At 45.8% G+C, this 24,477-nt stretch overlaps 1 protein-coding gene across 3 annotated transcripts in view; it reads right to left on the reverse strand.

Annotated features, from left to right (window-relative positions):
* The window catches only part of Myt1 (myelin transcription factor 1), a 38,051-nt gene extending 15,163 nt beyond the window's left edge, over positions 1-22,888 (reverse strand). The window contains exons 1-15 of one of the 3 annotated variants that reach the window (XM_035446706.1): positions 22,834-22,888; positions 21,525-21,555; positions 17,380-17,442; positions 16,193-16,440; positions 14,630-15,075; positions 14,134-14,584; positions 11,705-11,839; positions 11,131-11,221; positions 9,964-10,077; positions 7,835-8,049; positions 6,314-6,438; positions 5,526-5,795; positions 2,580-2,734; positions 1,707-1,769; positions 1,518-1,586 (exon numbers count right to left, since the gene is read on the reverse strand). In XM_035446706.1, the coding sequence (XP_035302597.1) occupies positions 1,518-1,586; positions 1,707-1,769; positions 2,580-2,734; positions 5,526-5,795; positions 6,314-6,438; positions 7,835-8,049; positions 9,964-10,077; positions 11,131-11,221; positions 11,705-11,839; positions 14,134-14,584; positions 14,630-15,075; positions 16,193-16,440; positions 17,380-17,442; positions 21,525-21,555; positions 22,834-22,888 (2,531 nt within the window). Of the gene's footprint in view, positions 1-1,517; positions 1,587-1,706; positions 1,770-2,579; positions 2,735-5,525; positions 5,796-6,313; positions 6,439-7,834; positions 8,050-9,963; positions 10,078-11,130; positions 11,222-11,704; positions 11,840-14,133; positions 14,600-14,629; positions 15,076-16,192; positions 16,441-17,379; positions 17,443-21,524; positions 21,556-22,833 lie in introns of all 3 variants that reach the window. The other 2 variants (XM_035446705.1, XM_035446707.1) reach the window with 2 other exon arrangements.
* Between the last annotated feature and the right edge of the window lie 1,589 nt (positions 22,889-24,477).

The following is a 24,477-nucleotide window of genomic DNA, read 5'->3' on the forward strand; positions in this document are numbered from 1 at the left end:
GACCCAGAAAGAGCTCTGGGACTAGAAAAGCTTTGGAGGCAATGGGGATACCAGAGACACCCACCCATGAAAGTAGACTTTCCTCTGCTGTGCACACACAAGTTTTGTGTTAAAGTTTTTCATAGGCTTAAAGTGCAAACCTTCCCAGGGGCTATTTCCTGGCTGGATCAGCCAAGTTTCCTCTTGTTGGCTCTTGATATCTGTTTTAGGGGCACAGAATGTATGGTTATATCCTAAAATAGAGAGTCCTCTAGGCCCTGTGTTGGAAATCCATGAACCCTAATCATAGTTGGAAAAGGAAGCAGAACTGGATATAAAAATAGGTGTGAGGGTAAGCCAGAATACAAAAAAAGATAATAAAAAGTGTGAGGAGGTATTCACTGAGCCTATAGGACTGTTCTCCAACTTTGAGTTTCAGGATTAGACTACAGTATTAGTGAGTGAATGAGAAATTATGTGAACCTATAAGGTGTGAACCTGATATTCCCTACCAGAAGGAATGGAGCTGGTTAGAGTGGAACTTGAAACCCCTGGACTTCTGTTCTAGCATAAATCAGCTCAAGTCCCTTCTGTCAGCATTCTAGCTCCTTGTCCAAAAGGTACCAGTATCCATCACCTGTTTGTTCCCCAAACAGATTCAGTGAGTCTTGGCCTAGATTCAGAGCCCCTATCACAGAAGACTATGAGAGGGAAGGCCCTGGTCCTGCTATGAGGAACAGAACAACAGGAGAGTATCTCCCTCTTCCTAGGTCTCTACTTGGCTCTGGTCCCATGAACAAAGTAACCACAGCTCAGTGTCATGAAGGCTATAATGTCACAGGTCAACAGAGAAAAATGAAAGCCAGAAACAATGAAGGCCCCAGCTCTAGCTCCAAGAGAATAGATGCCTGGAAACCTCTGGGTGCACTTGCTGTTCCCTTCTGAGGACTGTCAGGCAAACTGACAGTTTTGGGTGCCCGCAGAGCCTGCTCTGTCTATGTGTTAAGACAGAGAGGCACAGAAGCATGGAGAGAGCCAGCAAAGAGAAGCAAGAGCATTGAGTAGGACTGGGAGAACACCAGGGAGAAACAGAGCAGCTAAGGCATAGGGAGAAGGAAAGCAAGGAGCATTCTCTGGCACTGTTAGTGATAGTTCATTTGACAAGAGCTCCGTAGCCTGTAGTCACTAAGCCACAGCCAAGTTCCAGCTTTACTCAGTATTTAGAATGGCAGTAGGAAAAGCAGGCCCGGCAGCCCTGTCAGAGTTCTTGGGAAAGACCTGAAGCAGTACGGGAGCTCTGATGCAACAAGTGAGATGTACAGTGCTTAGAGGTCAGATTGGTCAAAGCAGGAGTCACAGGTGCAAGGACAACAGCCCAGCCAAGCAGAGTCAGCCCTGCTCCTCTTCCCCATCCCAGGAAAGCAGAGCCAGCCTGGGATGGTACCTTAGAGAAGGCTGACTTGGTAGGAGCCTCATAAAGGAGAGAGCAAAGCCAGGGAGCTGCCCAAGAGACAGGCAGTCAGTGAGCGCAAACATACTTGAGGTCAGCAGAGTGGGCAGCCATGAGGTTTCTGAGGCTCTTGTCAGCAAGAGGGCAACCAGAGAGGCTGAAAGAGAAGAGATGGGATATGGGGTGAGCCATAGAGGGGAGCAGAGGAGATGAGGAGAAAGACCCCCCAAAACACACACAAAGCACTGGAGCCAGACCAGAGGAGCAGGGCACGAACCTGCGATGGGAGGCATAGTTCCCGGTGATATGACCACTGCCATCACAGCCAGGAGTGGGACAGCTGGACAAAGGAAAAAGAGCATCAGAACAGAGGACCATGCACACCTGTAGACCTTCCCCCAGAACAAGTCAACTAAGGGCAGGTGGACATCCTCAGATCACAGCCCTCACTTCTGGGACTGGAAATTTCTCCTATACAGCTTAACTCAAGAAGGAAAGTGAACTTGAGGTAAGGATGCCTCTGAAGCATGAGTGCTGTGTGTGCATGTGCATGCTATGTGTACACATGTATGCTTATGAACATGTGGATTGGGCATTCCTCCCTTCTCCAGCTCCTAAAGCAGCACAATTTTCTCTGAGAATGAGAACATAGATCTAGCCACCCTGGGAAATCTGGGTACCAAGGTAGGAAGAAACTAGTGGGGTGCAGTATAAGGAAAAGAGGACCCCTATATCCTCCATAAAACTAGCTATGAGCACAGGTGAAGGTGAGATCACCAGTGGAAAAGGTGCTAGGCATAACCCTTCACAGTCTTTTAAGGACATGTGACATTAGAAGTTGATGAAAAGCTTTGCTTGCTCCAGCTTGGGGTCCAGCAGCTGCCAAAGCTGAGAGCTAATGTCTATGACCCTCTCTGCTCATGACTACAATCCTCATCTTGTCCTGTTCTGTTCTGGATTATGGGCTGGACCAGAGGAGCTTCCTGGTTATTAATTGCTTTCAGAGGATCATGTTTATACCCAGCTCAGTGCAGAGCTGACAGAAAACTCACCACTGTGAGCTACCTGGATCTAGGTGGTTGCTGAGTTCTGGGACCAGGCCTGCTTTCACAGGATTCATGGGAGACCAGCCTGCTAAAGCAGCACTTACGTGAGAAGCTCCTTCTTTATGTCCTTGGAGAGAAACTTCAGCTTAAAGTTGGTCAGGGTGACTTCCCCTGGGTACTTCCGCTCCTCAAAGTTCTCTTCTGACACCTCCTGATCATCTGCTTCAGAAGAAGCAAAAGAATGTGCTGCTGGCTCTGACTGAAAAAACAAAACAAAAACAAAAACAAACAAAAACAAACCAGCAAGGAATATTTTAATAACTGGCAAGGAAGCCAGATGTCCAACCTAGTGGGCAACAAAGAGGGACCCTTCAGTAGTATCCATAAGATGTTTTACCTTATGAAATAGGGAGGAAGACTTAGCTACCTCAAGACAGAAGACCACACTATGAAGGCCAGGATGCTTGTCTTTGGCCAGCCTCCACCAAATTACCATAAAGTGAATACCTGGACGCAGTACTCTTTAAGGCTCAACTGTCAGCAGGCACTCAATAAGGTTGCTAAGGTATCTCAATGCTGAGTTAGATAGCATACTAGTAGCTTAATGATAATCATAATAAGCTTGAGACCCAGGGCCCACAAAAACGATGCCTTGACCAAATCAGACACTTGACAAACACCACTAACTGAGCTGTGGGTCTGGATGCATTGTCTTACCACCAAAGCCTCATGGGTATGCACAGGGAGTGAGAAACAACAACAGCTCTTCCATTGAAAGTCAGGGATCTTACAGCCTTAGAATAACTTCTTCTAGCAAGACAAGTATACCAGATTTCACATTCCAGAGATGTATCTACTTGCTATAGGTTTCAACAGGCTATTCAGACATTGAATCAAAAAGATGTAAACCTCAAAAAGGAGAAACCTGTGAACTACAGCCACAGAACAGCTCTGGGGAGCCAACCTGCAGTAGCTATTATGATTCTTGTCACTAGACAAGGATAGTGATTTGTTTGCCTGAGCAACTGGACAAAGGTGCTCAGAAGGACATACTTAAGACAAGTCTTCAGGGTCAGTGTAGCCAGGAAGTAGAGGCTCTGAACAAAAAGGGCTCAGAGTACCCATGATATCAAGACAGTTGCACTCAAAATTGGTGAGCAATTGGGCAGGACTGATGGGAGGGTCTGAATAAGGGATCCAAGGCAGAGGGAGAAGAATGGGGAAGACTGACCTAAGAGTTTTGAATGGGGAGATGAATTATGACTAGGAAAGGTTGGGAGAAGAAGGGTTTGTGGACAATTGGCAAAGGCTGGAGGTGGAGCATAGGGCAGGCCTCAGCAGAAGGACCTCAGGACCTCTGAGAGAGATCCCACTACAAATTCCAGTTCATTCCTGGGGAGATGATATTGCAAGAGGATCTGCTGAGAGAATGGAATTAAAAAGACTACAGCTGAACTAGGGCAAAGGAAAAGGCAGGGAAGGGTACCAAGACATCCACCAATGATGGGGAATGTTCTTCTGTGTATATGTTTGTCTTACTGGTTGATGAATAAAACACTGTGGCCAATAGGGCAGCATGATAGGCAGGTCTAGAAGATGTGGAGGATTCTGGGAAACTTAGAGAGAGGCAGTCACCATGTAGGATGTGAGAGGATTAACAGGTCTGGACTCTTCCTTCAGTAAGATAAGACCACATGGAAATACTTAAATTAATAGAGATGGCTTAATAATTAAGACAGAGCTAGCCAATAAGAAACCATAGTCACGGCCAACAGCTTTATAATTAATATAGCGTCTGTGTGCTTCTTTGGGGCAGAGAAGGGCAGCAGGACCTGCCGGGCCAAGAAAACTCACGTTATACACCAATCCACAGCCTAAGAAAGAAGTTGAGAAATCATGGTTAGCAGACCAGGGAACGACTTAACCCTAGGAGTAAAGCATGAATCTTGCAAGGTTCTAGGCCCAAGAAAGAGAGAAAACAGTGAAGATACTATATAGAGGGTACACCCAGCTTCCATTAGGGCTGCTGTCTAGTGCAAGAATGATTCCATTTCCACAGAGTCAGATAGACGTGGCTCTATGTACACTTCCCTACCATAAGTGTTCACCCCAGGATTCCACTAATGAGACCCAAGGGCTGTTAACTGTACTATGTTTCCTAGACTAGGATCCCAACCTATCCCTCTAAAATGGAGCAATCTTGAGTCTCACCCAAGAATGGAAAGGGGTTTAAAATGGGGACTAACTTACAGGGGAGTAGACTGAGTTGGGGGGAGGTGCTACCTCACCAGCCTCATAGAGGTAAATGGCCCTGCTCCCTCCAGATATTTCCTCCAGAAGGTGGAAGTTGCTGGTCTCACACTGACTGTCCAGACTCTGTTTCTTAGGAAGCATTCTTGTTTTACACCTTTATATTCAGGTGTAAAACAATAGGAAAGGGAGTGCTTCAGCTCAGACTTTGACATCAAGTTACTACCTCTCTCCCCAGTCAGTCATGTTCTTGGGGACTCAGGTCATTGCCCACCACAAGGATTCCCATGTCCAACACCCCTGTGTCCAGGGTTTCTCATTTCCCTGGTCCAAGGAACCAGGCATCAAACAATTGTCTGAACAGCAACTGTGTTTTATAGAATATGTTGGGGAAGGGGAGCAGAGCAACCTGGGTAGATAAGAGTTAAACTTTTGTTGAAGGCTAACAAAACCAAGGGAAAAAAGCTTTTCCCAAATCATCCCCAGGAAATATGAAACATCCCTCTCCTCTTTAGAAAGTCTACGTTGCTGCTAGTCAGTAAATTCTGCAGAGGTGAGAAGACCCGCCCTTTTTATGGAGCAAGACTGAACATAACAGTGCAGGCGAAACCTTTGCTGGAGACTGTGACCTGAATTTCAGATGCCCTGAAGATGAATATTGTGTGGAAAGAGACAGACCTCAGAGGTTCTATATAAACCTCACAAGGAAAAGATATGAAGAAGAAAGCAGTGTTCATCGCAGCCCTAAAAGCAGCTTTGAGCCTACACACTCAGGCTACACACAGGATCCTGGCACCCACCTCCTCAGTCTCTTCCTCTCGAAGGCGACTAGGTTTGGTGTAGTCTAGGGGACGGTCCCACTCATCCTGGCGGGAGGCCTGGCTTGACTGGGGTGAGGTCATGGAGCTGCTGGGGGCACTGGTAGTGTTCTGGCGCTGAGAGACATCAGGAGACTTGACACCAGGGCTGCTACTGCAGCTGCTACTGCTGGGGAAAGTGTTTTCTCGCTTGCGGTGTTTATGCATGCTCAAGTCCAGAGTTCCATTTTCATCTACCTCAATGTCCACAGCCTGCAAATATGAAGGTTAAGAATATGGGTTGGCTAACTGAGCCCCTTCGTGAGAGTGTCTTCTGATCAGAACACTGACTGTCTTAGAAGAAAACAGTGATCTGCTGAGAGGAAAGAACCACATCCTCACCTCTTGTGAAGAAGACATACAGCCCCTCTCTCCTCTGCAGATTAGGAAGCCAACCCCTTGAGACCACCACAAGTTGAGAGAGAACAGGTAAGGACTAGAGAAGGACATGTTTAGTTCAATTCTCAGCACCTACATCAAGCAGCTCACAATAGCTTATAAGTCCATTTCCAGGGTGTCTGATGCCCTCTGGCTCTGAGCACCTGCACACACATGATGCACATAGATTCATGCAGGCACACACATATGCACATAAATAAAACATAAGTATTTAAAAATAAACATCAACTAGTTCTCAGCTGCTTTTGGCACCAGCCATTTCCTTACTGCAAATTTCTTAGTATAAACTCCACCTATTCTCTCCCCAAAGGGCTTCAGGAGGGTATGCTCACCTTGCTGGGGAGGTCCTGTGGCTTTGTGCTGAGGTTCTCTGGCATCTCCCAGCATCGAGTGGAGAGGTTCAAGATGGCAGTGGCAGCCATGTGTGCAGCCTCAGCATCGTGAGAATAATCGAAGCCTACAGAAGAAGATAAAGTACTCTCATAAAGTCACTGGGAGATGGGACACACCTGGAGGAGGTGACTTTGGTAAAGGTTGAATGTTAAAAGGGAACATCCCATATTAACATAGATGAAGACAGCAGACAAGTAGGGAGAGAGCTAGGAGTCAGGACATAGCTCTCCAACATTATCACACACTCCTCCTACTGCTCTTGTCTCCAGTACTGAAAAGGCATCACATTTCTGATCTGATGAAAATTTAGGCAGAAATAATAAAATTCTAGAAATATTCCCAACAGACTTGGTAATTTCAAACAAGCAAAAATCTTGTCCACCAACAAATACTTAGAGGCTAAATAATTCTGTAAATAAGATACACATTTGGGATACCATATACATGGAAAATTTTGTTCCATCATACCAGAAGATGTTGCTATACTTTTGGTGACTTTATGTCCCCAATATTTATTGCTACCTTAATAAAGCAACAAGGCCATAAGTAGGATACCATAATTGAAGGTATAATGCTATCTTTTCTACCAATTATGCTGCAGCTTTAAAATCATTCTCAGAAGTGATATTGTGAGTAACCAAGAAACCACTGGTATTTCCAGAAATATCTAGACAAGTGGAAAACTTATTTGGAGCCCCTCCCCAGCAATGTCATCACAGCTTCTAAGCAAGTGAGTGTGCTTGGAGACATGAGCATGGCCAGCAGAGTCTGCTGGAGTCCAGAAAAGACTCATCCCAAGGGGCACTAACTCTAACAATTGTAATCCTAACAAACTGGAAACTTGTCCCTGCCATCTTTGGAGTTGACAAGGTCAACTGGGAGATGTCTGGATCACTCCAGTGAACTGGGTACTTTTCCATCTCGCATGCATTTCCAAGGCTAACCACAAAGAAGTGAGGTAAGTGGCAAGAAATGGCAGGGATGATTACTCTAGAATATTTCCAGGAATTACTTTTGTCAGTATAATTGCCCTCAAAATGTGTGGCTAATGTCATAGACAATACCATTTCTAGTAAGATGGTCCCTATTCAGGAAACCTAGAAGCTTCCTGCATGGTACCAACCTGTTCTGTTGGACCCTCCTTAGAGGCAATGCTGGAAGTGAACACCGTAGGGCAGACCACATCAGTGAAGTAATTCTCAAGCCTCTGGACATACACACCCATAACAGACCCATGATTTTCTTCATAAATAATTAGGAAACACATAAAGGCTCAAAGCAGACATGGACAAGATGCAGGCCCTAAGGATGCCACAACTGCCCCACTGGGGCAGCTAAAAAGGGGCTGAGGACTCAGGCCCACACCCTATCCCTCCAAGTTCCCAAGAGAATCCCTTCCCCACCGTCCCTCTCAGAAGCAATGTGAGAGGAGAGACATTAAACAATTCTCCCCAACTTACATTGGAAGGCTTTGGGTGAGGTTTCGCTGGTCTGAATCTTTGGGGCAAGCATACGTTTGCCAAAAACCTGAGCATCAAAACTTGCGTAGTCAAAGGTGACTTTGGAGAACTTCTCCAGCTCCTTGGCCAAGTTGGCCCTGGGCGTGGCGGGAGCCACATTGGGTCGGTAGCTCCCATAAGGAGGAACCTCAAGCTGCTTCACAAAGCACATGGGCCTGGGATATGAGACAGAGATGCAGATCCTGTGAGGTTGGGAACCCAGAAACCCCATGCTACTTCTCCCCCCACCCTCCAATGGCCCAAGCCAGTACTTCATGCAGTCAGGTGATAAGGAACACTAAGGGAGACACACACACACACACACCCAAAACCCTGCCCCTAATGTTTGGTTAGAATTCTGCCTTCCAGGGTGAAGGGCCCCTGAAATAGGCTTATAATCAGTGTGAATAATTGCCTACAAAGAGGGAACAATAGAGCCCAAAAGAAATAGAGTATTCTCATGCTAGTAGTATGCTAGAGTAGCAAGCATAAACTTCCTTCAAAATGTCAGAAAGCAGGTTCCAAGAGCTCAACCACACAATCAGTGAAAGTTTCTGAATAGGAATCTCATAGTGGAGGGGAAATGGAAGAAGGAAGAGAGCTCCAGCAAATACCCCAGTTCTCCTTGTTCCTGTGTGGAATAAGCAATGATGTCAGTGATCAATGGTACTTGGAAATGATGGTGAAGACTTCTGAGAACTGGTTGCTTCAAAAACTTGAATGTTGGCATAAAGAGAGAACCAGCAGGTTGACATTGTAAGACCACTCTTATGCTCTTATGACAATCACATTAGAGTACTGGTGGGGTGGGCCCTGTGTGGAATGAAATCCTAATCTGGACACTAGCTCAGCAACTCCTGGTGAAGTTGCAAGAGCAAGACCACCTGATACCAGCAAGAAGACATTTAATTTGACCTCAACATTGGTGTCACTCTTTGGTGAAAGAATCAGCCAGCAACTGATAAAAAAAACTGGAAGGAAAAACAAGACAGACAACTATGCTACCTGGGACCCACAAGGTCAAAGATATCTACAGATGGGACACAAGTACTCCACAGAGCAGAAAAGTAAGTCCCTGTCCCTTCAAGATGTGGTTTGTGACTAAGGGTCCATCTGTAGTAGGCCAGGGAATGACCAGGTTATAGCATTGCCAAGGAAAGCAGCCAAGAAGGAAGCCTGTGGCCAGAGGTCCTGCAAGGAGTCAATAGTGCCTTGTCAGCCAGTGACTGGCTTTGCTAAGGACATGGTTGTCTCCCATACTACATATGAGAAGAGAAACATGAGACAGGAGTCCAAGAACAAAGAGAGGAGTTGTGAGTTCTATATCCTCAGGGAAATGAAGAGCTATGTGTCCTTCTAGTGAGGACCAAAGTTGACAGCGTACCCTCAGTGTCTCGAATGAACCTATAGTCCCCAGCAGGGGACTATAGTTGACTTCAAAGGAGTGTTTGAAGACAAGCCATCCAGAAATGGTGTCTTAGACATGACCCCAAGCATCTGGCCTTATTTGTAACACCACTTTCCAAGGTTACCTGTATGGAAGTCACTAGGCAGATTTATTCTGGTTGTTCTGTTAGAAGGCCCCTTGATGACAGCATACACTCACATGCACTTGAACACATGTGTAAACTTACCCATATGGGTGTACATATATAAAGAGCATGCAGGCATGCACACACCTACATGCACCTATGCCTGCTATTGTCTCAGATGCTTAGTACCCACAGGAGGCAGCACTTAGGGGAGCAAGTCCTGTGCCCTTTTTCCCTCTGCCCTAGGATAGGATCCATTCTGAGGTGGGGAGACATAAGGACAACTAGGAGCTCCCTCTGTAGTAAGGCCCTCAACTGATGCAGTCTTCTATCTCCACATACTAACCCTGAATAATGTCACTGACCATATCAGCTGTCTTTGGAGAATGAAAGGCAGAACACACTGTGGCTAAGGCTGGGCAGCTGTTTGTACCTTGGATGAGGCTCTTTAAGGGCAAAAGATGTGTCCTGTGTGCCAAGAGGCATATGCATACCACGAAGCCCTAACATTGAAGTCTCTGCTGACACTCCTTCAGTTTAGTAGCTTATCTCACCCACCTGAGGATCCGATCTGAATTGGAGTTATTTTTGGGAGGATCTCCTGTCTGCAGTTGCTGCTTCTCATGAGATTTGGCTAATTTTTCAGCAGCAGCAATGGGACACCCAGACAAACTAGAGGAAGGAAAAGGAGAGACATCTGAGCCTTTTTCTCCAAGATAATGTCTGTACTAGGTTGCCAAATATGTGGCCCTGGGAGCAACACCATTCAGATACAAGAGCTCTAGGCACATAAAGCCCAGAGCCAGTAACACACCTGTCATTTCTACAGGACATATTGTCCATTCAGATCTGTCCTGAACCCACAAAGGACAAATTTCTTGGGCCATTTCTATTTGAGATAATTCACATAAAATGAAATACACCCTAAAGTTCTACAAACTGTGGGCAAAGGATTCTTCTACATACATAGGTGCCAAACTCAGCCCTCTTCTTCTTCCTCCTCTCTCCTCTCCCCTTTCAGGGCCTGGGCTGGATTCTAGAACCATGTCTACATATTCTGTAGGATATCTCAGGGAAATAAAAGGCTACACTCAGACCACAACCTGAGTACTGCCCCTGGAGTACACTGGCCCTCCTCATGATTTACTGTGAGTTCAGCTATCAGCCTCTGGGCCAGCACATCTCTAGGGAACTCAGACTCTTTTCCAACAAAGTAACCTCTAAATCCCAGGTATTCCTCCCAACTAAGCATGTAACTACTAAGGCCCAGTCAGACCTTGTCAAGCCTATAACACTCTTGGTGTGGTACGGTCCCCTCTTGGATAAGAAGATGAGACAACAAATAAATTTGGACAATAGCCTGGAAGCCCCATGTCTACCTGATCTCAGCACTCCCTCAGAGTAACTCTAGGCATTAACATTCCTATTTATGTCCAAGTTTTTTCTTTCACCCATGAGCAAGAGCTAGAATGCAGAGGTTTTCTGAAAATGGGCAAGATATAAAGTCTCCACTTTCTCTCATCAAAACAATATCAGACTTCTCATATAATCACCTCAGTTGGCACTCACAAGGCACTTGCAGCAGCACCAGCCACCCCTTTAGCTGCCACCTGCCAAAGTAGGTCTGTCCAGAACCCATCCCAGATAAGGACTCGAGGCCCAGGCAGGGACACATATTACAGGCCCAGCCCTAATTCACTACCATGTTCCAGCTCAATTCACTACCTTCTGTGGGTATTGCGGTTGCTGTTCACATGGCCTTGGCCCGTGCAGCCAGGAGTGGGGCACTTCAGCACATTTTCATGCATGGCCAAGACTGTAAGAGAAGCAGGGAGAACAAATAATGAGAGCAAGCATGACTGTAATGGAGAACAGCCCAAGGAAAATGCAGGAGTGCTGTGTAAAGGCTGCAGCTGTGTAAGCAGGGCACGATGGCACTCTGAGCCTAATGAACTCAGTCAAGCATGCCCTCCCCACTTGGACTCTGCCTCCCATAGAAGAAACTAGAGTCTAATTTCTGTTTCACAGCTCTGAGGTAATTTTCATAAATTCTGCTTCTGGCCTAAGAATAAGGACAGACATCCACATCCTAAGCTTTTAGAACAAAGAGGCAACTGTGTGAAGGTCTCCATCTACCAAGCTCAGAGAATACAGACAACCCCTCACACAGTATGTATTTATTTAATCTTCTGACTCAGGCTAGTATCTGTAGGTGGACACTTGAGCAGACTGTCCCCTGCCTTATGCTACATAACCCTGAGCTTTAATCCTTGGGCTAACCCTGAATGGAGCTACTCACTCTCCGGAGGGATTCTATCCTTGTGGGGACAGCCAGACAGGCTGCGGTGATGAGGGTACAACCCAGTAACGTGGCCAGTACCATCACAGCCAGGTGTCGGACACTTGATCTCACGTTTCTCCACCCTGGAAGGATCTAAAACACATAGGACATATTATGCAAAACCAGGAGACTGGGAAAAGAGAGGTGAGTAAATTCCTGTCTCCACTTTTACCGACTGAAAAAAGACAAAGGCTGACAGTGAGGCAGCTCTAGAAAAGCTGCTCCAAAGCCCAAGGAACAACCCTCCCACCCCATACAGAAGAATAGATAGTAGCTGGAGTGTAGGCAGTATGTAAGCCTTGCAGATGAAGTATCTATCAACACCCCTGAGAAAATGAATCCTTGAGGCTTGACAAAATGAAGATGGCATGTTATGTGACTTATCAAAAGCTGTATCACTAATAAATACCTCAGCAGAAATCTAAACTCCAAATTTCAATTGCCAACCTCATCTCTGCAGGCCTGTGTTGACCACTAAGTGTGGAGATCAGAAGGAAATAGAAATCCTCATGATGTCTCAGAGAAACATCTTTTTGCTAGGCCATGTCAGAACCAAGCTCAGAAATCCAGCAGAGGGAAAAAGGCCTGTTCAGTCTCTCCAAGTTCAAATGGGTAGGAAGTCATATTTCTACCAATCCAGGCAAGTTCTGATGTCCTGAGGGACTCAACCCTGTGCCCAATACCTGCCTGACTCCAACAATCCTAATGTCTATCCCTCTACATGTCAATATATGTATGTTTCCATAGTCTAAAGGTGCTGTCTGGTGTCCTGTATATTTAACCCTGAATTACACCTGGCCTCTAATGTTTATCCAAGGGTGAAAATCCCTGAAATATTTAGGCTTGGTGATAACAGGCATTCAGTGTCCCACCAAAGCCTTCTGCTTTCAAGGGACCTTAAGTCTGAAAACTCTCAAGTTCCCATACCTATCCTAAATCTCTCTCACCACCAGTCTATACACCCTGGTACCTGTGGCCTCAAACCCTAGCTTTGGCAATACTGGCTTAATTCTGCCCCTCAAATTGTTACCCCAGTTTGACTCACCCTTAAGAGCATCACCTCAACAGCCACCCTCCACATCTATCTCACCCAGAAAACATGTTTCCAATCAATCTGTCCTCTGATTTTATATCATAGGCATGAGTATTCTCAGAAAGTATGTCCTCATGTCTCCACAAAACTTCTGCTGAATCCTCACACCTGTAATTTTCTTACTATAAGTCTGTCTTCCCATGACCCAAGTGTGCCTCCCAGCGCTCCTTACACACATGTTCTCCACCTTCTTGGTTCCTGATTCCAGTGTCTGAGTTATCCCTCCCTTGAGTGCTCTCTCCCTCTCCTTCTCCCTCTCCCCTTGACTTCCCCATATCTAGCATCAGCTAACCCTTCCTGGAAGCAGGCTGTGGAAGGGCCCAGAGTTTGATCCAGAGAAGAAAGTTTTGCCTGGGACAAGGAAAAAGGAGAGTGAAGTCAGGAAAGTTCCCTGATCTTAAAGTAGAGTGTTTGGGCCAAGGAAAACCCAGGGTAACTCAGAGTTGGCCTATTCAAGGCCTGGTCTTCTGTTATTGTGATGCTGACTCTCCTGGAGAGAAGCTCCATACACCTGCTCTGGGCCAAGGAAGCACTTAAGATGAGTAGATAGCAACCAGCACACAACCAGCCTGCCCTACAAATCTGGTGCTCATGTTATAACTGTGCTACACCATTTGCTCAGAGTCCATCCTTAGATCTGACTTCCAGCTTCTAGCCTCACTCTTATATCAATCCAGACTAAATCCCTTCCACCAGCCCAGCCTGACCACCCTCTTTTAAACATCAGCTACTCAGTGATACTAGGTGATTCTGCCCTTAAACTCAGACTTTAGAGAGAAATCCAAGTACAACATAACAAACAGGCTGTGACCTCCAGAGGACCATGAGAGAGATGTCTTAAGTCAAATTCAAGATTCCCAACTCCATGGAGAACATGCTCAGGGTGATCAAATATGGCCTCAAAAATCAGCTTCCAAGGGCTGAAGTCATTAAATGTCAGGTTCTGTCACTGGGCAATCAGGGTGGCAGGATTATGGCTAAGTGGCACAGTAGTCAGGTTATCAGCCCTCCTGCCTTCCTTTCTCTCTTCTACTTAGCCCTTTCTCATACATCTCAGCTTATGTGTCTCTCTCCAAATCACCCTATATGAAACAGTATAAGCCCACATCCTCAATCTTTGACCCAAGTTCTGAGGTTATTTGTCCTTGAATGCTTCTCAGTTTTTCTTCCACCCTAGCCTATAAGGGCTTCAAGCTTTGTTTCTCTCCAGCCTTCACTGCACTCCTCAGTAAGGGTTATGCCCTTAGTAATGAGATGACAGGGTGGGTGACCAGATCAAGCTACTTTAGCCTACCTTTGCTGTAGCAGCTCTTCCTCACCACATCCAGGGGCTTTGCCACCTTCCCTGGCTCTCCTGGGCCCAGATGGCCCTGCTCAGCAGGCAGGCAGCCTGGCTCACAGACAGCGCGCACCTGCTCAGCCTTCAGGGCAATGGCCTGCTCCAGAAGGCCCAGATTCCCACGGGTCATCATATCATACATCTCTGACTCATCTGTGACTGCTGACTTCTGGGAGTGTGAGTCTTCATCCTTGTCATCATCAGAACGGACCTCCACAATGACTGAATACTCAGGCTTGGGACTGGATAGCTCTGGGCTTCGGAATTCAGGGGAAACCTTCTGGGCAGAGGTATGGGAGGTATCTTCCCCAAAGATTACATTTGGAGTTGTTTCTTCCTCCTCCTCCTCCTCCTCCTCTTCCTCCTCCTCCTCCTCCACTTCCTCCTCCTCCTCTTCTTCTTCCTCCTCCTCTTCCTCTTCCTCCTCTTCTTCTTCCTCTTCCTCCTCTACCTCCTCTCCCTCCTCTTCCTCCTCCTCTTCTTCTTCCTCCTCTTCATCATCATCCTCTCCCTCCTCCTCATGACCTAGGACACCTTTCTGCTTGCTTGACTCTTCACTAATCATATCCTCCAGAGACTGGGGGCATGGCTCCTGGGAACGTTCACTGGTGACTTCAATGACCTCCTCCACATCCTCTGGATGTATAAAGAGGTCCTTTTCATCCTCATCATTGGGGGCCGCTATTGCAGCCTCATCCTGAAGCTGATGAACAACAGTAGGGCCTAACTTAGCAACTGGAACTGAGTCCTCCTGCACAAGTGTCTCCTCAGCAATTTGGCCCAGATTTAGAAGGGAAGTTGCAATGATTCCCTGATAGCTGCTGTAGCTGCCCTTGGAAAAGCCAGAAGGGCTGCTTGTGGGGTTGGATCCAAAATGGGATTTGATGAGGCTTTTTCCTGCATAAAACAAGAAACGCCATGAGTACGAAGAAATAATTCCAGGTCTCTGCTCCCAACAGTAACCATACTTCCACCTAGTCCCACCTGTCCACCCTCAACACTGTAGCACAGAAAACAAGGAAATCAAGTGTAAGCCATCCTGTCAGTCTTCTGCCTAGATCCAAAAACCATGGGGAATCAATTTTAGCTTAAGATTACTTTGATATTTTTTCAATTCATGTTGCTCTTCTATCATTTATTTTCTCAATAGATAGATCTTCATTTTATATAATAAAACTTAAAGAGAAAAATCAGGTAAAAAGTCATTTCATAAATGAAATCATTTATTTTTAAAAGGAAATTAATTTAAATATTTTAAACATAGTAACAGATCTTCTCACTACATGCTGGTCCTGTGGAACTCATGAACCAGTATTCTTAGCAACAATAAGAGCCAGCCCTGCCATATAGCATCCCAAGAAGCAGGTGAGTTGGGGATCTTTTCTACCTGGAACACAAACTCACTTGATTCTATGGGCCATGCGCTCACTTGAGTCCCCAAAAGGAAACCATAGATTGCATAGACAGCATAGATTGCTTCAAAAATATGGTAAATCTCTATCCCGATAGTTCAAAGTCAGCTGATTCCAGTAGCTTGGGAAGACATGGGACCCTCAGCTGCCTTCTTTCCTCCCTTGGCTTCTAACAGCAGCCCACCTTCAGAGGCCTGATTCATCTTAAACTGAAGTGTTTACTCAGCACTTTTGTCTGTCTAAGAGCCTCTCATAGGCAGAGACATGTCATACATTATCTGTTTTTATTTCTCACACACGTGGAGACACACCTCAGAATCAAACTTTTGAGAGTGCATGGGAGCGCCAGATCCATGTCCAGATTCACCTTCCCATCTCTCGCCTGCTCACAGTGTTCACACACACTACAGTGCCCCACACCCACACCCCCATCCTGGGCAAGCTCCTTTTCCAGGAAGCTGCACATGTCAGGACAAGACATTCCTTGTTCTCAAGACAGCTTTCTGCACTGAATTGAGCTCCCCCTACCCCCCTCACAAGCTGCAATTCTCCAGGGCCAAACTAAGCAGCCTTTATTCAAAAGAGAAAGAGCAACATAGTACCTTCAGCTGGCTGGGGGTGATGAATCTCCTCCTGTCCTGACATCTCAGCCTCAGTCTCCTCCAGGGGTCCTTCTGATTCATCTGAAACAGAGGCGTCCTTCACCTCAGCATCCTCACTGCCATCACTATCCATTCGGTAGCCTTCATCCAGAGCCAGCCTCAGAGGGTGTGACTTCCTCTTGGATACCAGGTGCTCAGCCTCAGCATCCTCCAGTTTTCTCTTCTTGGCCAGAGGGCAACTCTGTAAGCTGAAAGGGAAGATGGGTGATGCCAAGAGCCAGACCAGCTCCCTGAGACACCCAGGAGGACATTCTAAGGGTCCCTCTTTCTATAGCCATTCTCAAATGAAAGGCTTAAATGCTAATGTATTTAAATTTTTACATCTAATTACACACATCAAAAAGTTCCTGATTGTGTTTGGAATTGCATTACAGTGAGCCAAGTCCACAAACGGAATGAGAACTCAGACCCCACTGGTCTGGTCTGCTACTCTCTAAACCATTCCTTAGATCAAACCACTATCCCACATGTACCCCCAAGTTTATCTCAGCCCATTTCCTCCCATACTGGCCCTTTCCTTCCTTCAGTCTTCTACACCTATACCCACCCAGGAATGTCCCCTGGGAAACCTGGCTGACCACAGGAAATAACTACACTGACAGCTGTAGCTTACACTGTCTCTCTCATGTGCACAAGACCTGCCTTAAGCTCTGTTATAAAGACATACCCAAGTCCTGAAATAGTCCCTTTGGAAAAACAAAGGTGCCAAAGACAGGTAATATAGCACTCCTCATGGCACACTCCTGGCCAGACTCACCTCAGTGAAGGCACCACAGGAACACTGACCAGTGGGAGGACACTAGGGCTTAGAATGGTCAGGTCAGCCTGGCCTCAGCAGTCACAAAACAGAAAGTTTTTAATCCACAAAAGAACCCAGATCTTGGCCGGGCAGTGGTGGCGCACACCTTTAATCGAAGCACTCGGGAGGCAGAGGCAGGCAGATCTCTGTGAGTTCAAGACCAGCCTGGTCTACAAGAGCTAGTTCCAGGACAGCCTCCAAAGCCACAGAGAAACCCTGTCTCGGGAAAAAAAAAAAAAGAAAAGAAAAGAAAAAAGAACCCAGATCTGGAAAAAGAACCCCAAACCTCCCTCCTGGGAACCTTTGAGGCTACAGTAGAACCTCTTACCTTCGATGTCTGGAGTACTTGCCCCGGACATGTCCTGAACCAGTACATCCAGGGGTAGGACAGCTGGAGGGAAAAGCAGAAGAGATCAGTATTAAAACCTGGGTCTCACCCTGAAGTACAAGAGAGGCTCTTCAAATGACTTATCTTAAGATAGACACTGGCAGTTTGCTGAAAATTAGTGAAATAACACAGCCTGTTTAAACAAATGAAGAGCTACTTACAATTTTATAAATATGTTTAATTAAAGTTCTGTACATATAAGATCAAGGCATCTACTGGATGGATTCATTTTCCCACAGTAGACACTCCATCAGATTCCACCTGGCTTTCAGGGAACTTGGAATGCAAGTATCCCCTTTCTAAAGGGGACTCACGACTTGTCTGACCCAAGTCCAGAGCACAGAAATCTAACTTCTCCATGTTCATCACTGGTGCTGTGGTGCCTCAGCATCCAGGTCTATAGTTTGTATTCCCTTTCTACCAAGCAGTTCTGGGGCTACCATTCAAAAAGGAGTCTGCGTGGCCCAAGCCAAAACCACAGCCTGTAGGGGTGACCCTGCTCTATTACTCACTGCCTGGTGTAGGTCCCTGCTTCCACATAGGAAGAAAAACCAGGAGGCTAATGCACTAAGAGATGCCTATCCTGCCTGGTAGAAAACTTGTTGGCTGTACTAAAAAGGTCAGCTTCTACCCCATTCCAGAATGGTAAGTACAAAAGGATGGAAGTTAGACCCTCGGGAGTTCCTCACCTTCAGCCACAACATTACCAAACCAATGAAAACTTATAAACATGAGCACTAACACTGGCCACACAGCCCAGCCAAGAGGCCCACAGGAATACTCAGGTTAGAACTGCTATAGAGGCAAGTACCCCTATGTGTTATGAGAAACAAGGATCCACCATAGCTCAGAGTTTTGTGGGTACAAGGAGCCGTTAATTCATGATATTGTAGACCAGCAAGATGATCTATGAGGTCATTCAGGAAAGCGTATAAGACCTCAGCCCCCTGTGGGAGAAGTGAACCTGCCCCAAAGTAGAGACAAATAACCCATTTCTAACAGAATTGCTATTGTGGACCAGAGTTCCTATCTGGGATCAATATTGGTTATCCTAAAATACAGCACACCTTCCAAAAGTCTGCAAAGGGAGGCAGTTAGGGAGTGGCTCTTGGGACCTATGGAAGGGGCTACCCCACTTCTGTCTGGATAGCCCTGGTAGTTTCCAGAAGGAAAAAGCAAAAGGCATTTTATCAGATTTATTTTCCAGATGGGGAATTATTGCTGCCCCTGGCTGGTCTATTGTAAAATCCAGCTCACATTTGCTTTCATTCTCTCAAGAATTAGCTTTGAGACTTTTCACAAACATTTGCTTGTTGCTGGGATTTGATGCTGAGGTCCCAATTAGTCAATTAATCACTTAGTTAATCAGGCAATTAGACAACAGCTGCTGTGTAGGCCTGTAGGGCGCTGGCATTGTCCCTGTCTCACTTGCTCCAAGCTACTCTGGTACCAACTTAGAAAAGTACAGAAAAGGTCCCCAGCCAGGTGGGCATATACCTTCCCACCCAGCTCTGAGCCCAAGTACATGAAGCTGGCAAGGCCATCTGGACAGAAACTGGAAACTCCTTAGACATAGAAACCGGAAACATCAAGCAGAGTGACATGAGATCCAGCCAGGGCCTCCAGATACTGTAATGGGAGCAGACATCAGTCTTGAACCTCCCAGGGTAATCTGTGAGAACAAGAGCACCCAGTAGCATACACTAGCATCAAGGTCCCTGTATAAGAATATGTTTGAATTTTTGGCCATCTATGAGCACATATGAGTACTTAGAGCACACTGAGGATTCATGTGCACTATAATGCCTCCAAACTCCTAGGGTTGGGCAGAAGTAAGTATTCCAGGATTCCTGAGTCTTCTGTACACAGTAGGAGAAAAGTCAAAGCTTAAGTGATCCTTCCTCTGATATTTGGTGCCCATGTGTGCTTATACAGCCATAGGTGTTCATTGTGCTCTTAGGCAATCATAGGAGTTCATAGACAGACATAGATATTTGTGTATGCTCATAAGCACTCAAAACGAAAAGTCCCTGAATCCCCAAGTCTGGTCTTGGATCCTATGTAACTAAAACCAGGATCAGAGACACAAGGAAATAGAGCAGGTGAAGAGCAGAGGGCTGGCTGATGGCCACCTCTCAATAGGCATTTTAGATACAGCTCTAAAGGGTACAAACACAAGTCACAGGCATCTAGGAACCCAATTTTGGAGACAATCCAAATCCCAGGTTGGAGCACCATTCTATAACTACTCCCCTTTTGAAGGGATTGACTCCCTCCCCAACCTTGGGGAATAGGAGTCTTGTACCCGCCTGTCCTCTGGGCAAGAGCTAGCAAAGGCTCAAAGTGGAAGAACCCCAGATGGACAAAGATTGAGCTGCAGGGTACATTTAGGGCAACCCTAACCAACCCACTGATGTGTCTCTAAGATATTGATCCCAGCCTTCCCCCAACTCCCACCTCAGCAGAACCTCTCTGATATCCGGTAATGGATGTTGAACTCCACCAAAATACATACTCAAGTATATGTCAATTCCTCCAAGGATGCTGAAAGAAAACAATTAAATCCATTTCTTCTCCTAAGAACTAGTGTTAAGTTTAAGAAAAAGGAAAATTTATAGATGGCCAAGGGATCTTACTGGATCTTGTTCATTCTAGTCCAAGTTCTCAGATAACCTTCTAACGACCGTCCTTCAACCTCCCAGAGAACAAATGTAACGAGAGCATTCAAGTTCCAGCCTTGAGCTCTCTCAGGGTTCAGGCTAGGGGCTAAACAGCAGGAGGGTAGGGTTTTCCTAAAAGGGGCCTGAGGGTGAAAGGGAAATAAACTGGCTCACACATTCGTTCCTCTCATGGCTCTTTAATCTTCAAAGATGGAGGCTTCCCAATAAAGTTCTCTCTCAAATCTCTCTTTAAGATTTCTCTCTAAAAGTTCTTTAAAATTCCCTAAAGTTCTTTCTTAAAAGTGTCTAAAAGTTTGTTTTAATCCCACAAGGCTTCTTTTTATACCTACAGACATATTTAACAACTCTCTGACAATAGGAAGTGCATATCTCTCAGAGCCACGAAGGCAAGCAGGTGCTTCATGCCTCTTCCCTGGACATGATGCAAAACGTCCTGGTAAACTTAAGTCTCAGGGGGACTTGCAACTCATGCTGTTAACTGATTAAAGGGGACTTCTCAGCACTGTATCAGAGGGAAAGAACTAAAGCTATGTAGTGTGAGATCCGGAGGCTGCAGGAATTCCTTTCTCTGGGGCCTATTTGAGAATACAAAGCACCCAATATATATTCTATGTACAGCCAAATTCATAGTAACAAATATTCTGGAGTTGGTACCTAGAATATTAATTGCTACTTCAGTAAAACAAATGCCCTCCTAAGAGTTCTGCCTAAATTATGGAGGTGAAGGTACAGCAAGCCGAGGAATTCTGAGCCAAAGAGGCATAAGTCCATCATCCATGAATATTCCCACATTCAGGACTGCATTCAAAGGAGTTTACATGATTTGCACATACATGATATTCTTCTCTCAAACTGTAACAGCAAGAGTATGTGCCAGTGAGACATATGTTTTCATGTCCAGAGATTGTGTTACACACATTTAATCACAGCACTTGGAAAGCAGAGGCAGGTAGATCTTTCTAAGTTTGAGATCATCCTAGTCAATACAGCAAGCTTCAGGCCATGCTGGACTACATAAGGAAACTCTGTTTTAAAAAAATAATACTCCCACCATAGCCTGTGTGTATTCAGCCAGTGTAAGCCATGGCATCCCCACATGGCACTGTAGACAGCAAACATGTAGACATACAAGTGGGTGGCACTGTCTGCAAAAATCACCAAAAGCACCTTGTTGCTGGTTTTGAGGCCCATGGTGTTAGTTTAAATTCTAATGGAGAATAGTATAAAGGTCACCTGTGGTAGAGCTGAAGAAGAGCACAGTTGGATGCACATAGCAAGATGTGTCACAGAGAGAAGCTGTTTCATCAGAGAAAACGGGAGTTTGTAGGAAAGTCTATAACAACTCCAAGGGTACATGCCAGCAGGTGGCGAGCAATGTTCATGAAAACAGGAATACTCTCTTACCTGAGGTCTGCACCTGTGGTCTCTGGGGGTCCTGGGTTAGATAAAGAGAGAAATGGAAATACACACACATAAGACTTAAAAATTTTAGAATCATCTTTTCCTAGAAGTATAAATCTAATGAAACAATAAATCTAATGAGATCCTTCCAAGGACAAGATGCCCACCCTTTTCTGACCTACAAGAACATTCCCTAAGGTCAGTGGAGAAAGCTGCCAACTTAGCAAAGACCCCTACACAAACACACACACACACACACACACACACACACACACACACACACACACACACACACACACACCACCACCACCACCACCACCACCACCACCACCACCACCACCAGATTTTCAGAGAAAACCTGATATTCTCTCTACCCTTGGGTCCAGGGTGTTATCTCTCTTTAATTGCAGATAGATGTCAGTTTTTCTAGTGGGAGATATTAGCTACCAGATCAAGTTGGACAAAGATCAGGACCAACAGAGACATGGCTGATCACAATGATGGGCACTAGCTACAAGATGTACATGGATCCAACCAGAATAGGCAGCTCTGACATACTCAAAGCTCCTGGATACTCTGCTGGGTTCAACAGGAAATTCCAGGTGACAAAGTTGGGGTTGGGCAGATGGCCAAATAGGTAAGGCTCAGTCTCTTTTGAGCCTCTCTTTATTGTTGTTGCTTGTTTTGGTTTGTTTTAGTTCCCTGCCCCCCAGGCAGGGTTTCTCTGTGTAACAGTCCTGGATGTCCTGGAACTTGCTCTTTAGACCAGGCTGACCTTTAACTCACAGAGATCCACCTGCCTCTGCTTCTGCCTCTACCTCCCAAGTGCTGGGATTAAAGATATGTGCCACCACCACCTGACCAGGCTCAGTCTTAATAGAGTGTCCTAGGCCCTCCCCTTCACCCACTGTCAAGTCCGCCCAACAACTTTCAAATCCCTGATAGCACCAACAGTGGTCTCTGGGGAAAATGAGGATACTGGCCAAAGGTCAGGGGTATTTCCTTTCCACACTAAGCAGGCTCCTAACTGAACTCTGCTATTCCCACTCCTGTAGAACTGTATTTGCCCCCACATTTCTGCCCAAGGAAAGTCTGCATGAGCTGAAAAGGACTTCAGGAAATCCTTAAACACTGTACTGAGGAACAGCTGAAGAGTCCTAAAGTCCCAGGTGTGGACCAAAGGCTACCAGGACTCTAGGCATTTATGTTGGAATTTGTACTACTGAGGAGGGCTGTAGTACAATGATATCAACACTTTCAGAGAGGACAGTTGCCAAAGATGGGAACCAGGCCAGACTGAGCTGGCACTCACCTCGAAGGGTCTTGGACCGTGTGCGAGCTCTCTTGTCATCACTTTCTAAGCTCATCTGCAAAGAAAAACAACCACAATGTTAAGCAGCCAGGGCCAACACCTGCCATATCTAGAACCATCAGGGACATCTGGCCATTTTCTGACTCAAACTTTGATGATGATAGGAAGATTATCTATGAATGACAAGAATGGGACCAAAAGAAGCAAGTTGGGAGATATCTCATCCATATTTCCTAGTCCCTTGCAGTGTTCTATTCATACTGCTTCAGGTTCCTATCTGCCCACAAAAGCCACAGCCTTGTGTGTATAGATATTTTATAATGCAAGAGGTTCCCAGGACAGGGAGTAACACCTACTGCTCACCTTGCCAGGCAGGTACTAAGGTACAGATTCAACTGCTGAAGACAGAACTGGGTCAGATTAACATAGTTCAGGGCCTGGTTTCTATGGGTATTTCCTTCCTACTAGGCACAGGTTTTCATGTTCCTAATATACTAGGGTCATATGGGTAGAAACTGGTAGCCTGAGCAACAGTGGCCCACACATCTACCTATCTTAGCAGGTAGGCCTGCTAAGGATTACCAAGTCCATTAGAATCCTCACTCACCTAGAGAAGCCTCCATAGGGCTGCTGCCCACACATGGATGGTCCTTTGAGAAAACCAGGGAAAAGCTACTATGAAGGTGACAGCCATAGACAGAGCATACCTGAGGATGAGGGTCCCCAGGTAAAACTTATCTTATGTCACCATGACAAATCTGAAAGAATAGATAAAATACTGGCAAGTGCTGTGATTTAAGAAACAATCCTCTCACAGATAGCAGGACTGAGAGGGGCAGGTGTGCACCCAAGCAGAAGGGTGGCCAGACCAGACTACACTGTCTCCACAGTAAGAAAAGATAGGAGGCAAATCAACGTTTGTCCCAGACTAGATACCACCAGGACAATGAAGCTCTGTGTGAGTGGTTTGGCAAAGGGGTTGGGGTGGGGGCAAGAAAATGGGATACATTGAGAAGGAAGAGAATGGCAAGAGACAAACCTGTCTACCTTACCAACTAGAAAGAAAGAAAAACAGAATCCCTCATTGTGGATGAAATTCACAAGTGAACTTTTCCATGAAGTAGCCTAGTATACAGTGTTTTATATAATTTGTTGAAGAAGAAAAATTAAAGCCAGGGTAACTTATGCAACCTGTCAACTCCAGGCTGTGGAGCACAATGCTATAAGCCATGTGTTTTATAGATTTCTCATAGAACAGAGACAATTTCTATAATTTCTATTTTTAAAGCAGAGACTCCCTGTGGACCAATTGCTCACATTTAAAGAAAAGAGAGGAGCAGGTGTCAAAAGGACAACATTGCATCTATGAGCCTTCAAATGTCGATTGCACTGAGTCTGTGCACAACGCCTTCTGAGGCAGGGCACACAATGCATCTGATTGCCCCATGCCTGTGTTCAGCTGAAATGTAATCTATAGTTTTTTGTGTCAGTTTTCCCAAGGAAATTGGCAGGCATTCTGCTAGATTAAAGTATGCCTTGGCAATTTGGATTTCCTGTGGATAAATTATTCAAAGGGCAAAGAATAGAGAGGGTTACAGGGATGTGTAATGGGCATTGCTTGCAAACTGTGAGCTCCCATTGATG

This window comes from Cricetulus griseus, chromosome 6, assembly GCF_003668045.3.
Source record: "Cricetulus griseus strain 17A/GY chromosome 6, alternate assembly CriGri-PICRH-1.0, whole genome shotgun sequence".
In the NCBI taxonomy this organism is placed as follows: Eukaryota; Metazoa; Chordata; class Mammalia; order Rodentia; family Cricetidae; genus Cricetulus; species Cricetulus griseus.